Source organism: Oncorhynchus mykiss, chromosome 26 (genome assembly GCF_057628025.1).
Source record: "Oncorhynchus mykiss isolate SJ-2025 chromosome 26, ASM5762802v1, whole genome shotgun sequence".
Taxonomy (NCBI): domain Eukaryota; kingdom Metazoa; phylum Chordata; class Actinopteri; order Salmoniformes; family Salmonidae; genus Oncorhynchus; species Oncorhynchus mykiss.
The window spans coordinates 25,453,283-25,478,483 of record NC_143047.1 but is presented as its reverse complement, the minus strand read 5'-3'; the positions used below and the strand labels follow the sequence as shown (position 1 = coordinate 25,478,483).

Sequence of the window (25,201 nt, the reverse complement as noted above, 5' to 3'; positions counted from 1 at the left end):
TCTGTTTCATGAGAGTTTCTCAGGGGAAGAATGACGAAAAACAAACCATGAAATGTCTAGGTTTGTCATTGTAGAGCACAACCCGCCAGTAAGGGTTTCTAGTCATTTGATGTTTTATGATGAGCCCACATTTGGCTTAGGTTCAGAAAGTATGGCTGTGTGGGATTTTGTGCTTGCTGTGATTTGTTTTTAATGTCACTCTTATGCCCAATAATGTGTACATTCACAAAGTGTGTATGTTTTGTAGGGTTTGTCAGTGTGTTTTAGTAGCCAACTGTATTTGTATGTCACGTAGAACGAGATGGGGGCCATTCTTAAACTCAGTTCTGACTGTTACTTTACTGTATTGAGCTCAGTAGTTGCTGACATTAAGTAGCTGTAGATCAGACGACTCCTGATGCTGTGAGAGAGGTGAGTTTTCCCCTCTCCGGTAACCCAGCTCCTTCTTTCCCTGGTCGAGTTGGCATGAACAACACATTCCTAAGGACTTTAACCAAGTACCACATGCTTGATTTAATCATCCATTTGGAGAAAGCAGAGGAGAAAATTGCATACCTAATATGGACAAGTGGATTTCGGGATTTCTTTATATGTATGCACGTGTTAATTTGTGTGTGTGTGTGCATGTGTGCACGTGTGCACATGCGTATGTGTGTGTGTTTTAGATGGATAGATCCAGGAGGCCTGGTTGGCTCCAGAGTAGACTGGTCTGTGATTGTTTAGTGTGGAGGGTAGAGGTGATCATTAACTGTGTAGAGACTGCAGCACCTGTGTTTAGTTTACAACGAGAAGCCTCAGTCTCTCCAGATTAAAGACGTCCACCTCCAGCAGCTGAAAGACCAGATTTATAAATATTTCTTCAACCACAGCCGATTGTGAACTAACCTGGTACTTTATCTAAATAAAAGCAAGTACATCACATAGCTTTGGTCAAATTAAGCTGTTGGCTTTATAATGTTTGTGTGTATAGTAGTGTTTCAGTATATTCTCATTGATGTTGCATTATAAACCTAACCAAGCATCTTATTTTAGTATCTATTGCCACATTACTGTCTGTGTTACCTTATAAGCCTCTCTTCCCCAGGGACTGACGAGACTCTTAATTTGTGCCCTTGTTCCAGCCGAGTGGGAAAGGGCCTCGCCTTCCTGAGGTGTACTGCGTCATCAGCCGACTGGGCTGTTTCCACCTGTTCTCCAAGGTGAGTTCATGCTTACACACAAACACACACACACACACACACACCCTAGTGTAGCCGTCGTCGCGGTTACCTGTCTCTGAGCCGAGGCCAGTGTTCCCAGGAGTGAACTAGTTGAGGCTGTGCCAGCATTTCCACTCTAAGGCATCCTGTCCAGCATACACCTTATTTTCAGCTTTTTTCTCTCTCTGATTTCCCAGTTAAATTGTTTCCTTCACTTGTTCCTGAGTTTAGCTAACATGAAACAGAGTGCTCATTGTGTTTAAGTACTCCATGCCTTATCTGCCTCCTCATGAATCCTCTATGAACAGTGTATTTGAAGTGAATAAGGCCTGTGTTAAGGGAAACAATTAAGAGGTAGTAGACATATCTAATGAATTAAAATAACTTTTTATTACTGTGTCGTGAGTACTAAATTGTGCCAAAAAACTGTCAGTGAGTTTAATTTCATATTCATTTAAGGCCAAAAGGATGCATAAATACAATAGATTGCTTCTGTCTTGTGACAGCACAGGCACCTCAACAGTGAGGGTTGAACATCCCTCATACAGGTGGCGGGTGTAGGTTTCAGAAGGCACCATTTTGAGGGCTTGAGACCTGTGTAGGTGAGAGAGGAAATGTTTTCCAAGGAGTATGAAATGCTTTTCTAGTTAAGGCGAGAAAGATGGGAGTGTTTGATTTCACCGGGAACAGAGGGTGTGTGGGGAGTGGAGGGGATATCATATGACCCTGAATGTGAGTGTGTCTCTCTCCAACAAACTTTCCAGACAGGAGTAGACAGGTCTGACACAGACAGACACATGGGCATATTGGGTGGGATTTTCCTTTGCTATTTTCCATATATATCAGACAGCCACAAAATAAATACATACTGTATTTGTCAAAAGGGGCAAAGGTAGCCTGGTTCCAGACAATAGCAGGAGCTTTCCTTCAGACAGCAACACACTACAATTTCCATTCCATCAACACTGGCCATACTGACTGAATGTACTTGGTCTTGGTCTATTACTAGAATCTCAATCTACATCCCGGGTGAAACATTATTCCCTATTTAGTGCACTACGTCTGACCACGGTCCATAAGGCACTATATAGGGAATTTGGGACTTTCTGTTTGAAATATTGAGTGTTGTGTCTGCAGTGGGGTCTAACTCTCAACCCCCTGTCCTGTGCTGTGTGGTCTAACTCTCAACCCCCTGTCCTGTGCTGTGTGGTCTAACTCTCAACCCCCTGTCCTGTGCTGTGTGGTCTAACTCTCAATCCCCTGTCCTGTGCTGTGTGGTCTAACTCTCAACCCCCTGTCCTGTGCTGTGTAGTCTAACTCTCAACCCCCTGTCCTGTGCTTTGTGGTCTAACTCTCAACCCCCTGTCCTGTGCTGTGTGGTCTAACTCTCAACCCCCTGTCCTGTGCTGTGTGGTCTAACTCTCAACCCCCTGTCCTGTGCTGTGTAGTCTAACTCTCAACCCCCTGTCCTGTGCTGTGTGGTCTAACTCTCAACCCCCTGTCCTGTGCTGTGTGGTCTAACTCTCAACCCCCTGTCCTGTGCTGTGTGGTCTAACTCTCAACCCCCTGTCCTGTGCTGTGTGGTCTAACTCTCAACCCCCTGTCCTGTGCTGTGTAGTCTAACTCTCAACCCCCTGTCCTGTGCTTTGTGGTCTAACTCTCAACCCCCTGTCCTGTGCTGTGTGGTCTAACTCTCAACCCCCTGTCCTGTGCTGTGTGGTCTAACTCTCAACCCCCTGTCCTGTGCTGTGTGGTCTAACTCTCAATCCCCTGTCCTGTGCTGTGTGGTCTAACTGTCCTGTGCTGTGTGTAGATCCTGGATGAGGTGGAGAGGCGGAGGGGGATCTCTGCAGCCCTGGTCTACCCCTTCATGAGGAGTCTGATGGAGTCACCCTTCCCAGCGCCAGGGAAGACCATCAAAGTCAAGACCTTCCTGCCTGGAGCAGGGAATGAGGTTGGAGACACATCAGCCCTTGGTTGCTAAGGTTCCATCAAAGAAGGATGATGCATGAAGATAATGCGATGTATGCTTAATTGAGCATGACCTGTGACTTCTGTGAATGTATGACTGGTTGTGACCAAAGTTGTGACCCCAGGTGGTGTTCTTCTCCCCAGGTCATTGAGCTGAGGCGGCCCATGGACTCCAGACTGGAGCATGTAGACTTTGACAGTCTCTTCAGCTGCCTGAGCGTGCGTCAGGTGGTGCAGGTCTTCGCCTCCCTGCTGCTGGAGCGCAGAGTCATCTTTGTGGCTGATAAACTCAGGTGAGCAGCAAGACTCTTATAGTTGGTAACCCTTCTAGTAATAAGTAAAGATGGAGAGAACTGAATCACCTACTCATGGGAAGCTGTCCCTGACTAATGGTCATGCCCTGTTAGAGGCAGGTGGGGGTTGTTGAAACTTGTAGTTGTTAGATGATGGTTACTTGTGCCAAGTGAAATGCTCAATAATACCTTTAGTGGCAGTGTTTTGATAAGGTAGTTCTGAAACGCTAAGGGCTGTTGTCATTGTTAGATAATGATTGAAACTACAGTATTTACAGAGGAATCTGATACGTAGAGCTCTCAACGCCTGCTCATATTGTAGTGTAAGGTTATCGCCTGACAAAGATCGTAACCCTCCAACATTAGGCTATAAATAGTAAAAATAGTTCCTAGAATACTTCATCCTTGTCACACATGGTGGCTAGGAGTGAGATCAATTGCTGTCTAGGATTACGGTGTATGTTAGCAATAATATCCCTTCTCAGTTATCACTGAAGTTCACAGTCTTTTTCTGCAGTGAATCCACCTACCCCATTACAATAACATCTGCCTTACATGAGAGGGATTTTATCTCAAGCTCTTGTACATTTTCCCTTTTCTGTTTACGTTCACACAGAGGCCTGACTGTTTTTCTCAGACCCACATTGCTGAGCTCAGGGATCCTCTATCTGTATCTTTCTGGACATGTGGCTATACAGTACAGACTGACTATCATAACACTGTTTCACATGTCTTGGTGCATTTCCTCTCACAGAGATGACATATCCTGAACTTTAAAGAAGGACTAACTTCGAAGAGAGAATTTACTTGTAAAACAGTTCCAATAGTGGGGATTGCCCTGCCACTCTGCCAGTGCACTCTGGCTCACCCTAACTGTTGATGGCAGATTTAATTCCTCAGTCGAGCTGCTTACCATTCACCCAATCTGCACAGCAAATAGCAGCCTTCTACTGTTGGTTTGTCAGTTGGTGCTTAACTGGTTTAGCATGCGGGGACAGGGCTAGAGCTGTTAAATGAATCGGTGTAGCCATCTCAGACCGCACCTACCACTATGGAGTAATGAAACTCTCCCTGCATGGACTCACAACTGATGTGGTTCCAGAAATGGGTCATCTCTCTGCCGGGAGGCCACTGTCCAACCACGGCAGGCAGGGTGGGGTGGGGCCGATAACATGGAGCTAGGGGTCTCCAAGGAGCCAGAGTCCTACCAGGCAGGCACAGCAATCTACCCCTGGCTATAGGACAGCACTCTGGGCTGAGGGGCTCTGTTAGAGGGGGGCAGGTTTGTGTTGAACGGTAATCTCTACACATCAGAGGACAGTTTAAACAAACATCAGTGGGGGCAGTGACTGTGAGGGGAAGGAATGTACTTCCTGTGTGCAGCGACTCTCCCCTCTGATCTATGGCTTCACTGTCACTGTGTGACTGATGGCGCCATGTTCCCTCCCTGGTCCCTGCCTGGCCTGTTTACGACAGCCCTCTCTCCACCCAGGGGGACTCAGAGAAAGCTGTTTCTGTCCTCACTCTGCCGTTTGAGACAACGACTCCCGGGTACATGTCAGTTTGCACATCACCCAAAGATTGTTAATCAGTCACCCATTTCTAAGGAATCTTGTGAACAGCAGCAAAGACTTGAGAGCTGTATCGAATAGTCTGTGTCTGAGGTATTTTTAGTGAACAACACTGAAAATCAGCACCATGAGTCTTGACAGACTACAGTACCACAGACCACAGTACTACAGACTACAGCCCTGCTCAATGTTAGAACTTCATTGAAAACCATATACTATTACTTCATAAAACCTGCTTTGTATAAACACAATTACATACTTCACCATTCAGGTCTTATTCAGGTTCTGAATAAAGGCAAAACAATAGGTTTTCATTGTGGATTAGCATCACAAACCAACCAGTCCTTTCTGTGTGTGTCTAACTGGACTTAGTCTCCAGGGCTCACACCCAGAACCACAACAGATGGAGCTCTAGCTGCCAGAGTGCCCCAGAACACGGCCCAGACCCCCTGTGTCTCAGTCCCATTGAAAACAGGATTCAAGGAGCCACTCTGGGCGTCATTGGGCCGTGTTGGGGAGAAGGGAGAGACCCTCCACTGACATCCCTGGTAAAAGGGTCTGGTCCCGCGGGAGACCAAGAACACAATCCAATCCCAGAAATCCCTTCCATCACAGCATGATGTATGTCTGGGTGTAATGTATATCTAATCGGAGAAGGATCTGAGGGAGGGAAAACACCAAACAGGCCATGTTAGGGAATGTGTCTCCACTGGGTTGTACTGTTGTAATATTTGATATATAAGTATTCTTTTTTAAACCAGGTGGTTCGAGCCCTGAATTCTGATTGGCTGAACGCTGGGGTTTATCAGACTGTATACTATGGGTATGACAAAAAAAAAACTATTTACTGGTCTAATTCCGTAGGTAAACAGTTTATAATAGCAATAGGACACCTCAGAGGTTTGTGGTATATGGCCAATATACCACGGCTAAGGGCTGTATCCAGGCACTCTGCATTGCATCGTGCAGAGGAACAGCTCTTAGCCTTGGTATATTGGCCATATACCACACCTCCTCTGGCCTAATTGCTTAAATTTACACAAGACTATGTAATTAGCCTATTAACCGATAAGAGTCTAAGCCCTGTCCCAACCGGGGGGCAAGTCTCAACTTTTCACAGAGGGGTCGTATTAGTGTGCAGCACTAACTGTTCGGACGCTACAGACAGAAGTTGGCAGATCGGCTATACCAACTTCAGACGAGTCCCAAGATGCTTGTGGGGGTCATAGAGAAAACCGGAGAACACCATCATATTCGTGAAAGTCTCATCTTTTCACGGAGGGGTTTGTAGCCCAAACCGTTCAGACGATTTTGTGAGAAGACCAGATGTCTCATTTTAAGGATGTTTCATGGCCTGAAACCCCCCGCTCTAGCTCTGTCACCTTTCATTGCAGATGCTGAAGTGCAACATAGACGGATGTGTTGGATTGAGACGCATCCAATGCAAAAAAAACAGTGATATCTAGATTAAACTTTTGTTTGTTTTTTATTGTTAGTATTATGCTCATTTCATTTAGCTAATTAGACATAGACCTTAGGGTTTTTAAATGTTTATCTGATTCCATTTGATATTATGGTCAAATCATGTGCAATCAAGTATTATGTGTTTTTATTTTATTTAATCTTTATTTCATCTTTATTTAACTAGGCAAGTCAGTTAAGAACAAATTCTTATTTACAATGATGGCCTAGGAACAGTGGGTTAACTGCCTTGTTCAGGGGCAGAACAACAGATGTTTACATTGTCAGCTCTGAGATTCAATCTTAGCCGACTAAGATCAAGAAATGGTCATGAGAAGTGAATATCTAAACATGTATGCTAATTATTTATTAATAAGACAATGCCTAAGGCTCGGCATTGCCTTGGGCCATTTTCCATGCGGCGAGTAAATTAGGGCCGAGCCTATGGGGTTACATGGACTGTTGCATTAACTCGTTATTTGTACTGTAAGCTGTGTATGACTTGTTTAAGAGGTCACAACGGGACGTTTGCCAAAAGCAAGCGTCTTTGTATGTATCAGAATGATAACATGAAGGTCGTTTCCGATTACTGAAGTGCTTTAATAAGTCAATGTTTCTATTGTATTTGCCGAGCGGCCCACAGTAGAACAGACAGGGGATTGGGAGGAAGGTAGTGTGTGTATGAGTGGGAGAAAGATGGAGGGTAAGAGGGAGAAACAGGGAGAAAGAAAGAGCCGGGGTGCAGAGCGAGAGCAAAAGACCGCCTCTGAAAGCTTTTCTCATGGTCATGGTGAATTAATCAGGCTCTTGTTTTCTGAGAGGTAGAAGGAAGGCTGTTTTCTGTACCTCGTTTCCCCTTACACCACTCCCTGTAACATCAGAAAACTTCAAACTAACACATGGTAGTCACCAGATGTATTGCATTTTTATTAGTTTAAAATCCTCCTTTCAAACCCCATTCATAATCTTCTTCTACCACCTGTTGAAATGACTGGGGTTTGCATTAGATTCAGGAAGAGTCCATTGCTCCAGTCTCCAGCAGCAGCAGCTGTATAATATGGTGTGTGTCTGTAACCCCAGTCTGTTAAAGTGAGCCGCTGTAGGTAGCTACAGTGTACCACTCTAATCTGGGAACAAGCTGTACAGTTTATTTAGTCCCGTATTACTCCTGAACACTGTTGTATCACACTGAGCAATGCTGGCACCGCACCTAACAACCTACAACAACTTAACACTTTCCCTGTGTGTATTTCTAACGCCCAAAGGTGGAGTGGATGAACACAGTGGAAACATACTGTATCTAAAATATTTCTGTGAGACTGAAGAGGGAAACTCAGAAGATGGAAACCAGAGGCCAAGCATCTGACTTTCCCATTATTATTATTATTATTATTATTATTATTATTATTATTATTATTATTATTATTATTATTATATATATATATATACACACACACTGCAATGCTGCCCACAAGAAGCATTGGAATCAATAGGCTAGAATAGGACCATGAGTAGGGTTGCCCAAGAGAAGCCTGGTCTTACTGTTCAACAGCTTCCGCTACAACTGTTCATACTAGGGAGTCCATGCCTAGGCTGTGATGGGGACTTGAAATCCTTATGGAGAGGAAGTGGGGAAAAGACTCTATGTGAATACTAAACATTCTACTAGATGCACCAATGAGCAGTATGGACACTTTCATTCATCATTCTCACCATTGCTTAATTTGATCTGGATCCTAATAAAAGCGATCAAAGTTATAATTTTTTACCCCCTTTTTCTCCCCAATTTCGTGGTATCCAATTGGTAGTTACTGTCTTGTCTCATCTCTGCAACTCCCATATGGACTCGGGAGAGGCGAAGGTCGAGAGCCATGCATCCTCCGAAACACAATCCAACCAAGCCTCATTGCTTCTTGACACAATTCCCGCTTAACCCGGAAGCCAGCCACATCAATGTGTCGGAGGGAACACCGCACACCTGGCGAACACCGCACACCTGGCGAACGTGTCAGTGTGCATTGCGCCTGGCCGCCACAGGAGTCGCTAGAGCGCCATGGGACAAGAACATCCCTGCCTGCCAGACCCTCCCCTAACCCGGACGACGCTGGGCCAATTGTGCGCCGTCCCATGGGTCTCCCGGACGTGGCCGGCTGCGACATAGCCTGGACTCGAAACCAGAATCTCTAGTGGCACAGCTAGCACTGCGATGCAGTGCCTTAGATCACTGCGCCACTCAGGAGGCCCTAAAACAATCAAAGTTCATTCGAGGCCCCGCGTCATGTAAAAAAGTAGATTTTTTCCCCTGATATTCGAGTTGGTTTAGGTTTGCGCAACGTTGCAACCTATGTTTGAGACCAACGTGTGGCTGTGGCTGTGTGAGAAGCGCGTCTGTGTCTCTCACAGAACTGGAACGAGATTCACTTTCTATGATCTCTCTCCCTATCTGCTCTGATAGACATGAATGAGCCTGCAACACTGATCTCTCCAGTGTTGCACTTCATCATTTATTTCCTTATAGAATCATAGCCGTGCAAAGGGTTCTGGAGGAGCTGCATCACCCCTGATACATTTAAATACATTTGCCAAAGTTATAGAGTTACTGCTGTCTGTTCAGAAAGAAATGAAATAATTCAGAGTAGCCTAGTACACCATGAGAAAGCCTGTAATTTAGCCACAGAAGATCAGTAGCTTATTTTAACAAATTATCTAGCTATGGATTGTGTGTGGCCAATTACAAGGCATAGCCTAAATCTGTCAGTGAACAGCATGCAGATAAAACAGGCAATATTTCAAATACAATCGTGGGAAAACATAGGGTGGAAAGCAAATGGCTCCTGCTGAAAAGAGAAGACTCTAATGTGTTTGCTGTAGGCTACCAACATTTTTGATCAACTTCCAAATGTTTTTTACAAAGTAAAACAAGAGAGAGAGAGGCTTTTGGCACGAATCACCTGTGATTGGGCTGCACATGATTGGGTGAGTCAGTGAAACTGGAAAGCATTTTTAGGACTATCATTTCCTCCTCATATTGTAGCCTACAATATGTGTGTCTCCACATACCTATGCCTAGACTATTGATGGATTTAAGACAAGGTCGTTTTTATTGATCTCATTGTGTCAGTGTCAAAGTATACTGTCGTTTTGACCATTTGTACGGTTTTTAAAAAATTCTGCTAAAGTCTTCAGTCATGTAAAATGATGCAGAATTGCATGAAATGCGTTTATAAAAGGCAACAATTTTTCCTGGACCCTAGGCTACTAAAAATGTTCTCCATGTGTGCAACATCTGTAAGTGCCTCTGCTCTACTTCTCTATGCCACCAAGCAAATGCAATGACATGTATGCAGTGCTTTATTAAAGGGGATTTCTCTCTCATGCGTTCTGGTACATCAGAGCTCCCCAGGTTATCCCCGTCTCGCCCTCACTTTTTTGGTCCGGCACCTCCCGATTTACAAATTAAGCACTGATTCTCACCCAGAAAAATATGTATGTGCTTCAGTATGAGGAGCTGTTAGTCAACAGCTGTACTGATGCTCCTGCCAGGGCCTGTGTTTGTCCTGGGCTGAAATGGGCCTGTCTGGGCTCGTGGACAGTGCTGCTGACACCGGGACTCTCCATCCTGCACCTGTGGGTCTGACAGAGTAAGCCTCTCTAGCCTGAGAGTTTCCTGGGAATCTGCATGGTCAGCCACAGACAGACCCAGGACAACCATTCCTGATCTGACATGCTTATGTAACCCCAAATGCAAAATATCACAAAGCAAAGTTAGAATCCTCTAAACTTAAGTGGACAGTTGTGCCGGTGCTGATATGGTTTTGTTATGACCTGGTCTGTAAAGGTCTGCCATTACTTTCTGCTTTAGAGTGCGTCCCAAATAGAACCCCTTTCCCTATGTAGTACACTACTGCCCATATTTGCTCTGGTCAAAAGTTATGCAATATACTGTATAAGGAATAGAGTGCCATTTGGCAAGCACCCTTAGAGAGTTGACTGGCAGATGTGGGCAGAGATGGTGTTTTTATTGCAAGTTCATCATTTCCCATGAGTGTTCCCTCAGGACTGAGTGTGTAATTGATACTCATGGTATCAGTCCTCTCCTCTGCAGCGCTTGCTCTGTCTTGCCTGTGGCTGAGGTTCTGAGAGCTGTACCCCATCACTCCCTGGTGGAACATGTCAAACCCCGGAGACTGGATCTGTTCAAAAGGATCAGTTCCTTCTGCAAATAAAACTCAGACAGTGAAACTGAGACTGCTTTCTGCTCTATGTTATGATGGGTGAATAAGAAACCTGAACAGACCATGGGGCTGCAGTTGTTGAGCCATGTATATACTGGTCTCGCTTTACAGTGTTCATTAACTATAATAACTTGCCATTATACTCATAGCTCTATTCACAGTAAACTGTACCAAAACAAGATAAAGGTTCTGTCAAGGAGAGGCTGTATGCACATCAATATTGACGTTGTGATAGAGCGTGGACACTTATATGTAGTGGGAGTACTGTGTGTTTGGTAGGATGTGCCCTCTGCTGTTGAAGAGAACAACTATATACAACATTCCTTATTAACAGTGCATTCATCTTCAGTGGAGTGTTTGATCCCCACTGATTTAGAGTTGTGGTATCTGTGTGTTTCTGATGGGCCTCATGGTTTATCTCCCCTTTCTATCTGTGTGTACATGGACTGTATGGAGTGCAGGGGGACAGAGGGGAGGAGGGTCGGCCACTGTCAACAAACTTGGGACCGTGAGAAAGATGACATACTATTTGTGATTTTGTGTTAAGCCACAGTTGTCAAAATTCACCAGCGGTAAGGGTGCTGTTTTGTGTAATATCAAATGGATTCAAGATCTTGTTAAACTATTGTAACACACCCAACCCATCTGAGGGTGAGGGAGTGGACCTACTGTGTGTGTTGCCACAGTGGCAGTGCGTAGTGTAATCAGCCTTTCAGATGTTTATAGAGCAGGTCTTAGCTGTGGGCTGTGTAGTTAAGGGTGTTACACTGTCAGTGGAAGAGGTGGAAACGTAACAGATTAAAGCTTTTGAATGGTTGCCATGGGTGAACCTGTCTGCTGCTCCCAGTGCTGTAAAGTACTTTAAAGTATTTTTACTAAAGTACTACTTAATAGTTTTTGGAGTTTTTGTACTTTACTATTTATATTTTGGACAACTTTTACTTTACTACATTCCTAAAGAAAATAATGTACCTTTTACTCCATACATTTTCCCTGACACCCAAAAGTACTCGTTACATTTTGAATGTTTACCAGGACAGGAAAATGGTCCAATTCACGCACTTCAAGAGAACATCCCTGGTCATCCCTACTGTCTCTGATCTGGTGGACTCACTGAACACATGCTTTGTTTATAAATTATGTGTTCGAGTGTTCCCCTGGCTATTTACAGTGCCTTGCGAAAGTATTCGGCCCCCTTGAACTTTGCGACCTTTTGCCACATTTCAGGCTTCAAACATAAAGATATAAAACTGTATTTTTTTGTGAAGAATCAACAACAAGTGGGACACAATCATGAAGTGGAACGACATTTATTGGATATTTCAAACTTTTTTAACAAATCAAAAACTGAAAAATTGGGCGTGCAAAATTATTCAGCCCCTTTACTTTCAGTGCAGCAAACTCTCTCCAGAAATTCAGTGAGGATCTCTGAATGATCCAATGTTGACCTAAATGACTAATGATGATAAATACAATCCACCTGTGTGTAATCAAGTCTCCGTATAAATGCACTTGCACTGTGATAGTCTCAGAGGTCCGTTAAAAGTGCAGAGAGCATCATGAAGAACAAGGAACACACCAGGCAGGTCCGAGATACTGTTGTGAAGAAGTTTAAAGCCGGATTTGGATACAAAAAGATTTCCCAAGCTTTAAACATCCCAAGGAGCACTGTGCAAGCGATAATATTGAAATGGAAGGAGTATCAGACCACTGCAAATCTACCAAGACCTGGCCGTCCCTCTAAACTTTCAACTCATACAAGGAGAAGACTGATCAGAGATGCAGCCAAGAGGCCCATGATCACTCTGGATGAACTGCAGAGATCTACAGCTGAGGTGGGAGACTCTGTCCATAGGACAACAATCAGTCGTATATTGCACAAATCTGGCCTTTATGGAAGAGTGGCAAGAAGAAAGCCATTTCTTAAAGATATCCATAAAAAGTGTTGTTTAAAGTTTGCCAAAAGCCACCTGGGAGACACACCAAACATGTGAAAGAAGGTGCTCTGGTCAGATGAAACCAAAATTGAACTTTTTGGCAACAATGCAAAACGTTATGTTTGGCGTAAAAGCAACACAGCTGAACACACTATCCCCACTGTCAAACATGGTGGTGGCAGCATCATGGTTTGGGCCTGCTTTTCTTCAGCAGGGACAGGGAAGATGGTTAAAATTGATGGGAAGATGGATGGAGCCAAATACAGGACCATTCTGGAAGAACCTGATGGAGTCTGCAAAAGACCTGAGACTGGGATGGAGATTTGTCTTCCAACAAGACAATGATCCAAAACATAAAGCAAAATCTACAATGGAATGGTTCAAAAATAAACATATCCAGGTGTTAGAATGGCCAAGTCAAAGTCCAGACCTGAATCCAATCGAGAATCTGTGGAAAGAACTGAAAACTGCTGTTCACAAATGCTCTCCATCCAACCTCACTGAGCTCGAGCTGTTTTGCAAGGAGGAATGGGAAAAAAATTCAGTCTCTCGATGTGCAAAACTGATAGAGACATACCCCAAGCGACTTACAGCTGTAATCGCAGCAAAAGGTGGCGCTACAAAGTATTAACTATCCAATAAATGTCGTTCCACTTCATGATTGTGTCCCACTTGTTGTTGATTCTTCACAAAAAAATACAGTTTTATATCTTTATGTTTGAAGCCTGAAATGTGGCAAAAGGTCGCAAAGTTCAAGGGGGCCGAATACTTTCACAAGGCACTGTACTTGAGCTCTCTCCTGGCAGCTGAGTGTCAGGAGGTGTGATTTCTTTCTGCTCTATCTTTTCCTTTCCTGTCTTTTTCTTCTTTTCATCTGTTGTTGGAGAGAAAGAACAGCCTGTTGAATGGATTTCAGACTGTCCCTTAGACCAACTGGAGGTAGGAACAGGGTGTTAAGCCAGGGTACATAGCCGCACTGGTTCGCCTCACATATACAAAAGTAATTGTTTCAAGGAAAAGAGGATCAGGTTGTTGTTTGGTTTGGACGTTGGAAAGACTGGTTCACTTATGACGTTAAGCAATACGCTCTCATTCGGCTCTCTTCTTGATATTAGAGGCAGATAATGATGAACTTTAAATCTCAATAAGCTTTTATTTAGAATTTTATAGAGGAACATGAGTCCACATTTTTGTTGCATCTGTTTGTCGTTCTTTGTCCGCTGCTGGCTGTTGTTTTAGGAGTACTCAGTGTTCACTTCAAAACACAATCCACCACTCCCTTTCAAAGGTCAAGATAAAGTGGGCAATCTGATGGAAAATCTGGCATCCCCATGTTTTCCCCTAACAATGTTCATATCTGGTTTTACTGATGGGCCCCCTGCAGTTCTGTGTTGTGAGTGTAAAGGTGAGTGATGTTGTCTGTCTCCCTCCCCGGTAGTACCCTGTCCAGCTGTATATGATGTTGACTGTCCCCATAGAGATCTTAAAATGATTAGATATAGTGATTCTATATGTAATTCTATGGTTGTCTGTCTCCCTCTCTGCAGTACCCTGTCCAGCTGTATGCACGCGGTGGTGGCTCTGCTCTATCCCTTCTCCTGGCAGCACACCTTCATCCCCGTCCTGCCTGCCTCCATGGTGGACATCGTCTGCTGCCCCACGCCCTTCCTGGTGGGGCTCCTGTCCAGCTCTCTGCCCAAACTCAAAGACCTGCCTGTGGAAGAGGTTGGTACTTCATGTCTCTCTCTCTGGCTTTTTATCTTTGTCTCCCACTGTCTTGCTTTTCTTAGACCAGGTTTAATGTATTGGCTCTATTTCCTCCTCATTCTGCGCCTCTGATATTGTTAGCTTGAGGCTACAGATTAGAGGCTATACCACTGTCACATTCCATCTCTCCATCACGCTGGGCTGGGGAGTGGCCTTCCTGTTACTGGTCAGCAGTAAAACGCCCACAACAACCTACAGTATATTACACAGTCAATTACCCTGCTTGTTTTCATTAAACATTTACCCAATGAGGAACTTATATTCCTGGAGAGAATTGCGTAGGTATGTTGATCCTCTTGGCTGATTGGTGCAGCCATGGGACAGATTCAGAAGCATCCGGATATACAGTAACTGGGACATCTCACGAGACAGTTATCATGGTGCTCCTCCCAACCTCCCTCAGAGACCCAGGACCACCCCTGGGTCCAGGATGAAACCACACTCTCTGGATGACTGTTACAGGCTTCTTTGAAAGAATGCTGGACCTTCCAGTGATTCAGAGCATTTTTACCCTCAAACTTTTTTTTAACGTCTATTCATTCAAGCACTACATACCAGAGAGAGTTCTAAATCAGTCTCATGTTAAATTCACAGTCACACATTGAGCAATAGCATTGTGTTTTCGAAAGGTCTGCTCAAACTTGAATTCTCTCAGAGCGCTGAGTGTAATATGACCCGTTTCCTCTGTTTTGCTGCCATGGACACTGTAGGCTCCCAGTATTCAGTATTAGAATTCAAGCCATGAGCTTCCTAGTATTGAGGTGTCCGAGTCCACACACAGTGTGAGGCCTGCTATAGCTATAATTGCCTGTTCAGTGCTGTCCAGCAGTCTCGCTGTGGTCAAAGCCTAACAGGACATTGACCTGCAGCAGTTTTGTCACCAATTACAGAGGGAGGAGGGAAAGAAGACGTGTCTGTTTCTCTGCTCTCCCAGCTGGACTGTTCTGCAGCATTCTTGGAACGGAGCGCTGATTTGCCAAGGCAGAGTGGAAAGAGGGGGAAATCACCAGAATCCATCCTCGTTAAAGTAGCAACAACTCCTCCAGCCTCAACGTGCTGTAGTGTGGCTGACCCTGACCTAAAACCTCCAGTGAATGTGGCCTTGGCAGTTGGCAGCCTCAGCCCTCAGCTCTGGGGTCCTGGCCCCACTAGGGAGGGAGAGTGGGAGTTTCTGGCTCTCAATAAAATCCTGGCAGGAGAAGCCATCAGGCCTCTTAAAGTCCAGCTCTCTGCTATAACACAGTTAGTCCGAGTCAGCAGCATCTGCCCTCAGCCCATGGTGTGTGAAAAATACCATCTCACCCTGTCTGTCACACTTGACACAGGGCTTTTAATGGCCTGTCAACAGTATCTGTTGTCTGTTTACGTCTGTCTTGATGTTGCTGATCGACTCAATTAAAATTCCCCAAGTATCCTTTGCTGCTTATAAAGATCTCATTTTAACACTGGTATAACACTTCCAACTTCTGGAAGAGCTCGTCTTTCTCTTGATGGAGAGTTTGATTTATTTGTAGAGGGCATTGGTATTCACTTTAAGCCACTATATACACATGGAAGAAGCCTGGATTTGACTGAAGATTCCTAAATGTGATCGACCACCTTGATTTGGTCTTATGTAGCAAAATGTTAAATTTTTTTTTTTTATATTGGATAAAAGTAGAGCCTCTGAGGTAGAAAATGGTATATCATACACTGCAGTTTAGGAACAATGGGAAAGTAATTCTACTTTGAAAGTTGATAAACTTGTAACCCCATTTTTGAGAAATGTTTTGGTACACCTAATGGAGAGCTCCCCTTTGTCTATACCCATTCAGCATTGTGCACACCCTCTTAAGCCTTAGCCACACCCATCTCTTTAAGGATTCACATGTGAGGCCATGTGCTAAACAGAGCGACTAGTTTAGTAAACAACCAAAGATTTCATGACTAAAAGTGGTAACAGTACTAGCCTACACTAACAAAAAAACTCCAGGTAAAAATACACTTTATGTAGTCCTTGGCCTATTTCCTAACCTGACTTTGGTGCAGGTCATGTTGTTCTTCTGGTAAACACACACATGCCTAGGATACAGAAGGTGTAAACAATGCAGTGAAATGGTTACTTTCATAGTAGCAATATCAAAAACACAAAGTGTCCAGATAAAAATATTTAATAATTATTAGATGACACTTACCCGACACACTTGTCTAAATTGATGGGTCATGTGAAGGAAATGCCTTAGCCTCCCCCCATCCTCGTCTAGCTTAGTGGATGGGTCACTATTGTCTAGAAATACAATAGATGGACGGAATCACCCCCAGACACACCTGGCTAACTTGATGGGTCATGTAATCATCTGGTGAAGTGGAGTCTTTTCTTTAGACATGTAGCTAGCTAGCTAAACAATGAACCGGAAAAATCCCAACTCATACTACTACCAATACAAACATTGTCATAGCTGTAGTATGAATCTGCAGGTAGCTAAAGTTAACCAACTTGGTTCAATGTTAGCTAGCTAACATTAGGCTATAACTAGTAACGCAAATGGGTTTGTGATTCAAATAATATTACGACACATATCATACATGTAACGTTAGATAGCGAACCAGCAAGCTAACGCTCGCTAGCTAGTGAACAGTATGCTTTAACTTGCAATGAAACAACATTCTGACAATTTGAAATGTATAATATATGAAAATGTAGCTAGACTCTTACCTGTATACATGGATGAATGCTTCATGGCAGACTGGAACCATTTAACACTGTTTTGTTTGTAGGCCAGTATTGTGTCAAGTCACTCCGGTTCACACTGACCGTGGCCTGTGCAGAAAGTAGCCCGTCACTTTTTCCAACTGATCTGTTGATAACGCCTGCTAAATTTAGGGCATCAATGTAGTTGAGAAAAGTTTGAAAACTTTTGCAGTTCTCAATGGCTAACCTTATATCTTTCAAAAACGATGCGGTAGAAAGGACTATCAACACATAATGAACAGCTCAAGTTATAGACAGAAGCATGCTACACGTCAGACCAAACCAAACTCATCTCTCGGCATATCCAGCCCATCAATTATCTCAGCCAATCATGGCTAGCAGGATGGTTCCTGTCTTTTTCCATGGCTAAACCAACTCGGCTCATCATTTAACAACTGTATTCATATTTACAGATGGAATACAAGTTTGTTATTAAGGCACATGAAAGTTCACATGTTCCAAAGGCATTTCTGCCAAAAATCGCATTTTGATAAACAATGAATGTTTATGTTCAAATGCCTCTCCTGTCAAGAAGTGACGTGCGACATACGCCTAGTTTCCTGAAATTAGTCACAAATATGTGACTTGTTTGTTTCCTTTGCAGGCTTTGATGGTGGACTTGGGAACTGACCGCTTTCTCAGACAGGTTGGTCTCAATTCTCCAGTACCTCACCGTAATCAAAGACCAGAATGTTTATTGTAAAATAATATGGACTGATATTTTGATATTCTTGTTTATTGTCACTAATTAAATTGTTATGCGTGTGAATAGATGGATGATGAGGCCTCGCTGTTGCCACGGAAACTCCAGTCTGCTCTTGAGCTAGCTCTGGAGCAGAGGAATGACATCATCAATCAGGACTCTGACAGCGAGTCAGACGAAGGTGAACGAGGGACACATCGTCACTCTCTACTAAACCAGATGTTACGAGTGTAAATTAGGACAACAGAGCACTGGCCATGTTTCAACCCTGTGAACAAGAACATGGACAGCACATGTCTGGGAGCAATACACTGTCTGTGGAGTGTTGAGAACTCCTGGAATGGGTGCTTCACCTCACTGAATTGAAGGTTACTGGGGTTCAGAATGTAGTGTTTGTTTAATGTTACGTATGAATACACAATATCAGTTAAACATCAACTCTAAATAACTCTTGTCATTCCAACAAATGTTATAGGCTCTACTTGATTCTCAAGCACAAAAAGAGTTCCACTGTAGTTTGTTGCTTCTTTCTAGATGTATTGAACATGTATGAAGTGTGTTTCAGTTTCAGCATAATACTAACCTATCCTATTTCGTCTGTTTCTGTAGAGTGTAACTCCTTGAACAGCCTGGTGTCAGAGGCCTTCATCCGTTTCTTTCTGGAAACCATTGGCCACTACTCCCTGTTCCTCACCCAGAGCGAGCGAGGAGAACGCATTTTCCAGCGCGAGGCCTTCCGCAAGTCTGTGGCCTCCAAGAGCATCCGTCGCTTCCTGGGGGTCTTCATGGAGTCCCAAATGTTTGCTGGGTTCATCCAAGACCGGGAGCTGCGGAAATGCCGGGCCAAAGGTAGAGCAAACCTATAATGACACTGTCAGTCCACCCAAAACAAGTCTGTAATGGTATGGTCCTGTCTACTTGTTAAGAGATAATAACGTTAAGTGTGTCCTGTCCTCCTAAAATTGATTCATTGTAGTTCCTCATAACACAAATAATATGTCAACTGTAATGATTGGTAGAAATCCTCTTTAGAGGTAGGCCCTGTCACCCCTCACTTTTCCGCCAAAGTAGTCCAAAATCCCTAAAGGGATCTTCTCAAACCTGTGTTGGTACTGCCCTCTCGTTGACAACGGTTCTAGCTGGGTATTCAGTGCCATCTCCTGGCCACATAGTGAAGGGTATTTCCCCCCATACCAAAACATGCTTTCTCTGATATACTGCACTGTAACATTACCCCACAATAGAGTGCCTTGCAGAAGTATTCATCCCCCTTGGTGTTTTTACTATTTTGTGGCATTACAACCTGTATTTAAATAGATTTTATTTGGATTTCATGTAACGGACATACACAAAATAGTCCAAATTGGTGAAGTGAAATGAAAAGAATAACTTAAAAAATAAAAATCATTAAAAGTGATGTGTGCATATGTATTCACCCCCTTTGCTATGAAGCCCCTAAATAAGATCTGGTGTAACCAATTACCTTCAGAAGTCACATAATTAGTTACATAAAGTCCACCTGTGTGCAATCTAAGTGTCACATGATCTGAGTATATACACCTGTTCTGAAAAGCTCCAGAGTCAGCAGCACCATGAAGACCAAGGAGCGCTCCAAACAGGTCAGGGATAAAGTTGTGGAGAAGTACAGATCAGGGTTGGGTTATATATTTTTTTTATCAGAAACTTTGAATATCCCACTGAGCACCATTAAATCCATTATTACAAAATGTAATATGGCACCACAACAAACCTGCCAAGAGATGGCAGCCCACCAAAACTCATGGACCAGGCAAGGAGGGTATTAATCAGTGAGGCAACAGAGACCAATGCTAACCCTGAAGGAGCTGCAAAGCTCCACAGCGGAGATTGGAGTATCTGTCCATAGGACCACTTTAAGCTGTACACTCCACAGAGCTGGGCTTTATGGAAGAGTGGCCAGAAAAAAAGCCTTTGCTTAAAGAAAAAAAACAAACACATTTGATGTTTGCCAAAAGGCATCTGAGACTCCCCAAACATATGGAAGAAGGTACTCTGGTCAGATGAGACTAAAATGTAGCTTTTTTGCCATCATGGAAAACACTATGTCTGGGGAAAGCCCAACACCAAGTATTTGGTTCTAAATTAAGTATCAAAAGTATAAATCATTTGAAATTCATTCTATTAAGCATTTTCTTATTTTTAAAATGTGTGGCTAGCCCTGGGCACACTCCAACACTCAGACATCATTTACAAAAGATTAATTTGTGTTTAGTGAGTCTGCCAGATCAGAGGCAGAAAGGATGACCATGTGTTGTCTTGATAAGTGTGTGAATGTGTTCCTGTCCTGCTGCTACGCAGTCAAAATGTAAGAAGTACTTATGGATGTCAGGTAAAATGTGTGGAGTAAAAAGTACATTTTCTTTAGGAATGTAGTAAAGTACAAATACCCCAAAAAACAACTTAAGTAGTACTGTAAAGTATTTTTACTTAAGTACTTTACACCACTGGTAATTACCTCATGTTATTCTGCCATTTTGTTGTGTTTCTGTCAGGACTCTTTGAGCAGAGGGTGGAGCAGTACCTGGAAGAGCTACCAGACACAGAGCAGAGTGGAGTGAACAAGTTCCTCAAAGGGCTAGGTGAGTTCTCAAATAAAATAGAATCTGCACTTAAAACAAATATCTCCCCTCAACAGACCTTACCTGTCCACTTTACCGCTGGGACAAATTTGTAACCTGACTTAAAATGTAGGATGACACACAGTTGTTCTAAAAGAAGCCTATTCACATTTGGCCATGATGTAGTAATGAGCACCATGTTGTCCAGGGTTCCCCAACTGGTGGAATTTGTAAGATGTTTTATTGTTGGACATAAAAGACTGTAAAAACACCAGCAAATCGGTTACAAGTGATTTTTATTTTGGAAATCTGTTCCAAAGGATTCCCATGCATTAGAAAGAGATGTGATTGTATACAAATGTAAGCAATGTTCAAAATGATTATGTTTTAGTCAAATATTATGTTTGGGATTTTTGCAGTCTACAAATGATTTGTAATTATGTTCCGGCCACCTAACCATCCGCTCAAGAAAAAATCAGTCGCAGCTGATTGTAGTTGATGATCCCTGATGTAGTCCAAAACCACGATTCCATCTGAGGCACTACATCATTTCCTTGACAATCACAGAGATCTCATTCACAGTAAACGCTGCAGATGTCAGCTCAATTGGAACATTTCACTGAAGTGTGTTAAAGGTTTACATGACGTGAACAGTTCTTACTTGCATTTTGTTTGTGTCTTTTAGGAAGTAAAATGAAGTTTCTTCACAAAAAGAACTGAGGAAACCTGCTACTTAATAACCAAATACCGGAGCATGAAAGCTTGTTCTACTGCAAACAGAAGATCTGATACACCCAAAACCCTGTATTTTATTGACTTGTTCACTTGTTTGTCTATCAGAAACATCAATGAAATGTCAAAATGTTGTACATATTTCACTGTAAACTGGCTGTGATACCCTCCAATGTAGCTTGATTGTTAGGTGTCTGGTACCTTTTGTGAGGTTAGTTACAGTAGGACGGTACAGAGTGAATGTGCCTTTGTTTCTGATTAACCACTGACATTAAAGCATGCTTGAGAAGAACATGATCAGACTGAGTGAGTGAATGCAAGCTGATGTATGGTGGCTGTACAGTTACTATGTTTTGTAGTTTAGATCATCGTTGTCCTGTCTTTTTGCTGAATGAGAGCTGTAAATTCCACACCTGGTTGGGAGGATTTGTACATGCATTAACACATGAAGAAAATGATTGTAAATGTTTAAAACATGGATTGCTTTGTAAAATTCAGTAATTAAACAGACTTCAAATGATTGGATTCCTAACTTTTTTATGTGTTTACTGTTCAGAGGAAACAGAACTTCATCAGCAATTACAGGAAGTGCAGTCGGTGAACAAGGTCATTGTTCCTCTTTAGGTGGAACCCAAGTGGCTCTGTACAGACGGAGGTTGGATCACACATTTTAAAGAAGTCAAACACTCAAAACAGATTTAAGTAAGCTTCCAAGTCAGCAGAGCTGATAAAAGCATGGCAGTGACAGCCACTGGAGTGATGTGTGAGGACATAATTAGGTTATTGGCAGCATGTGGTAGCTATGTGTGCCTTTTGGGATTCTACCCCACCAACTACAGTTGGGTGCTGTGGGGGACTTGTCATTGAGTTGTCAGACATGACGTCTAGTGATTTTATATGTTTTGGCAAGGAATGGAACAACAATCTGGAACTGAATAATGTGAGTAACTTGTCAATTTCGGGTGCCTATAAATGCATTTGTGGGTCATGAGTATATTAGTCAATACTAGCCCAGAACATGTGTACAGAGATGAAACTGTCACTGAGTGTGTATTTGGGTAATTGACCAGTGTACAGGAAGGCCATTCAGTGAATAAGATCATGTTTATGTTCTAGCTCTATCTGTCGAAGACAACTGAGGAACAGAGGGTGTCAGGATGAGACAATAGTCTCAGGACTAACAGGTTAGGTATACAGTGCATACAGAAAGTATTCAGACCCCTTGAGTTTTTCCACACTTTGTTATGTTAAAGCCTTCTAAAATGTGTCAAATTATTTCATCAATCTACACACAATACCCCATATGACAAAGCAAAAAAAAGTTTTAGACATTTTTGAAAATGTATTAATAAAAATACAGAAATGTAGCCTTATTTACATAAGTATTCAGACCCTTTGCCATGAGACTTCAAATTGAGCCTCAGGTGCATCTTGTTTCCATTGATCATCCTTGATGTTTCTACAACTTTATTGGAGTCCACTTGTGGTACATTCATTGGACATGATTTAGAAAGGCACACACCTGTCTATGTAAGGTCCCAAAGTTGACAGTGCATGTCAGAGCAAAATTAATCCATGAGGCTGAAGGAATTGTCCGTAGAGCTCCGAGACAGGATTGTCTTGAGGCACAGATCTGGGGAAGGGTACCAAAACATTTTTGCAGGTTTGAAGGTACCCAAGAACACAGTGGCCTCCATCACTCTTAAATATAAGTTGTTTGGAACCACCAAGACTCTTCCTAGAGCTGGCCGCATGGCCAAACTGAGCAATCGGGGAAAAGGGACTTTGTCCTCGTCTTGTTCCATGTATATATCTTTTTATATATTTTTTATTTGCATGTCTTTTTATATTTTTCTAAACCTCAACTTCAGAATACACTCCTGCAACCCGCCTTGCCCAATGTCGTGTGGATCTGCTTTTTTCTGAAGTATATTTCTTTACTTTTGAACCGGAACCCCAACAGGAGCTACTAGCTAGTAGTCAGCTAACCACTGCTAGCGGCCATCAGCTAATCAGCTAACATTTTAGCTCGGAAAACTCTCGCCAGTTTGCACGATGCGATTCAAACCAGAGCATACTTGACTTATTTTCGCTCCATATCCCCGGATTCCTACCGCAAGCTCTGAACCTTTTCACCTGGATCATCGCAGCTAGCTAGCTGCAATCCGAATGGCTACTCCTGGCTAATGTCTCTGTCCCGAATCAAGCACCATGCTTGCCATGCTGGAGCTAGCCCATGCTAGGCCCATCTCCCTCTCATACTTATTTAGCCAATTAGCCTGGACCCCTCTTACTACACGGAGCCCTGCTTATCCATCACGACTGGACTACCGACGTAATCTTTCAGAGTTTTTTTTTTTCAACAGGCCCCTCCGTCGCGACGTCCCCTGAATGCCCATCTGCTAGTCTGCTAACCGCAGCCAACTAGCTGTCTAGAGCATATTGGACTGTTAGCTGAAGAGATCCATCGGTCAATTTATTGGGCCACTATACCTATTTTGTCAATTGGACTGGACCCCTTTACTACACGGAACCCTACTGATCCATCACTACTGGTCTGCCGACGTAACCGCACGAGGAGGCTCAATACGAGGAGGCTATAACAGAATTCTTCCGTCGCGATGTCCCTCTAAGGCCCTTCTGCTAGCTTGCTATCCCCGGCCCGCTAACTGTCTGAATCTCCGTGTCTCTAGCAAGCCTAACTACTCACTGGATCCCTATGATCACTCGGCTACACATGCCTCTCCCTAATGTCAATATGCCTTGTCCATTGCTGTTCTGGTTAGTGATTATTGTCTTATTTCACTGTAGAGCCTCTAGCCCTGCTCAATATGCCTTAGCTAATCATTTAGGTCTACCTCACATATGCGGTGACATCACCTGGTTTAAATGATGCTTCTAGAGAAAATATCTCTCTCATCACTCAATGCCTAGGTTTACCTCCACTGTATTCACATCCAACCATACCTTTGTCTGTACTTTATGCCTTGAGTCCATTCTATCGCGCCCAGAAACCTGCTCCTTTTACTCTCTGTTCCGGACGTACTAGACGACCAGTTCTTGTAGCCTTTAGCCGTACCCTTATCCTACTCCTCCTCTGTTCCTCTGGTGATGTAGAGGTTAATCCAGGCCCTGCAGTGCCTAGCTCCACTTCTATTCCCCAGGTGCTCTCATTTGTTGACTTCAATAACCATAAAAGCCTTGATTTCATGCATGTTAACATTAGAAGCCTCCTCCCTAAGTTCATTTTATTCACTGCTTTAGCACACTCTGCCAACCCGGATGTCCTAGCCGTGTCTGAATCCTGGCTTAGCAAGACCACCAAAAACCCTGAAATTTCCATCCCTAACTATAACATTTCCGACAAGATAACACTGCCAAAGGGGGCGGAGTTGCAATCTACTACAGAGATAGCCTGCAGAGTTCTGTCTTACTATCCACAATTCGAGCTTCTACATTTAAAAATCCACCTTTCCAGAAACAAGTCTCTCACCGTTGCCGCTTGCTATAGACCATCCTCTGCCCCCAGCTGTGCCCTGGACACCATATGTGAATTGATTGCCCCCCATCTATCTTCAGAGCTCGTGCTGCTAGGTGGCCTAAACTGGGACATGCTTAACACCCCGGCCATCCTACAATCTAAATTTGATGCCCTCAATCTCTCACAAATTATCAATGAACCTACCAGGTACAACCCCCAAATCTGTAAACACGGGCACCCTCATATATATCCTCCTAACCAACTTGCTCTCCAAATACATCTCTGCTGTCTTCAACCAAGATCTCAGTGATCACTGCCTCATTGCCTGCATCTGTAATGGGTCTGCGGTCAAATGACCACCCCCATCCCTGTCAAACGCTCCCTTAAACACTTCAGCGAGCAGGATATTGACCTCATCCCATCAATAGAGGATGCCTGGTCGTTCTTTAAAAGTGCCTTCCTCACCATCTTAAATAAGCATGCCCCATTCAAAAAAATGTAGAACCAGGAACAGATATAGCCC

At 43.4% G+C, this 25,201-nt stretch overlaps 1 protein-coding gene across 13 annotated transcripts in view; it reads left to right on the top strand.

Annotated features, from left to right (window-relative positions):
* The window catches only part of LOC110506688 (DENN domain containing 2B), a 75,390-nt gene extending 53,673 nt beyond the window's left edge, over nt 1–21,717 (top strand). For 9 of the 13 annotated variants that reach the window (XM_090222588.1, XM_021586486.3, XM_036963339.2 and 6 more), the window contains 9 exons: nt 1,122–1,199; nt 3,013–3,153; nt 3,315–3,463; nt 14,215–14,392; nt 17,770–17,811; nt 17,938–18,049; nt 18,478–18,717; nt 20,400–20,486; nt 21,151–21,717. In XM_090222588.1, coding sequence (XP_090078714.1) covers nt 1,122–1,199; nt 3,013–3,153; nt 3,315–3,463; nt 14,215–14,392; nt 17,770–17,811; nt 17,938–18,049; nt 18,478–18,717; nt 20,400–20,486; nt 21,151–21,185 — 1,062 coding nt within the window. In that variant the 3' untranslated portion in view covers nt 21,186–21,717. Of the gene's footprint in view, nt 1–1,084; nt 1,200–3,012; nt 3,154–3,314; nt 3,464–14,214; nt 14,393–17,769; nt 17,812–17,937; nt 18,050–18,477; nt 18,718–20,399; nt 20,487–21,150 lie in introns of all 13 variants that reach the window. The other 4 variants (XR_016492300.1, XR_016492299.1, XR_016492298.1 and 1 more) reach the window with 1 other exon arrangement.
* The last annotated feature ends 3,484 nt before the right edge of the window (nt 21,718–25,201 follow it).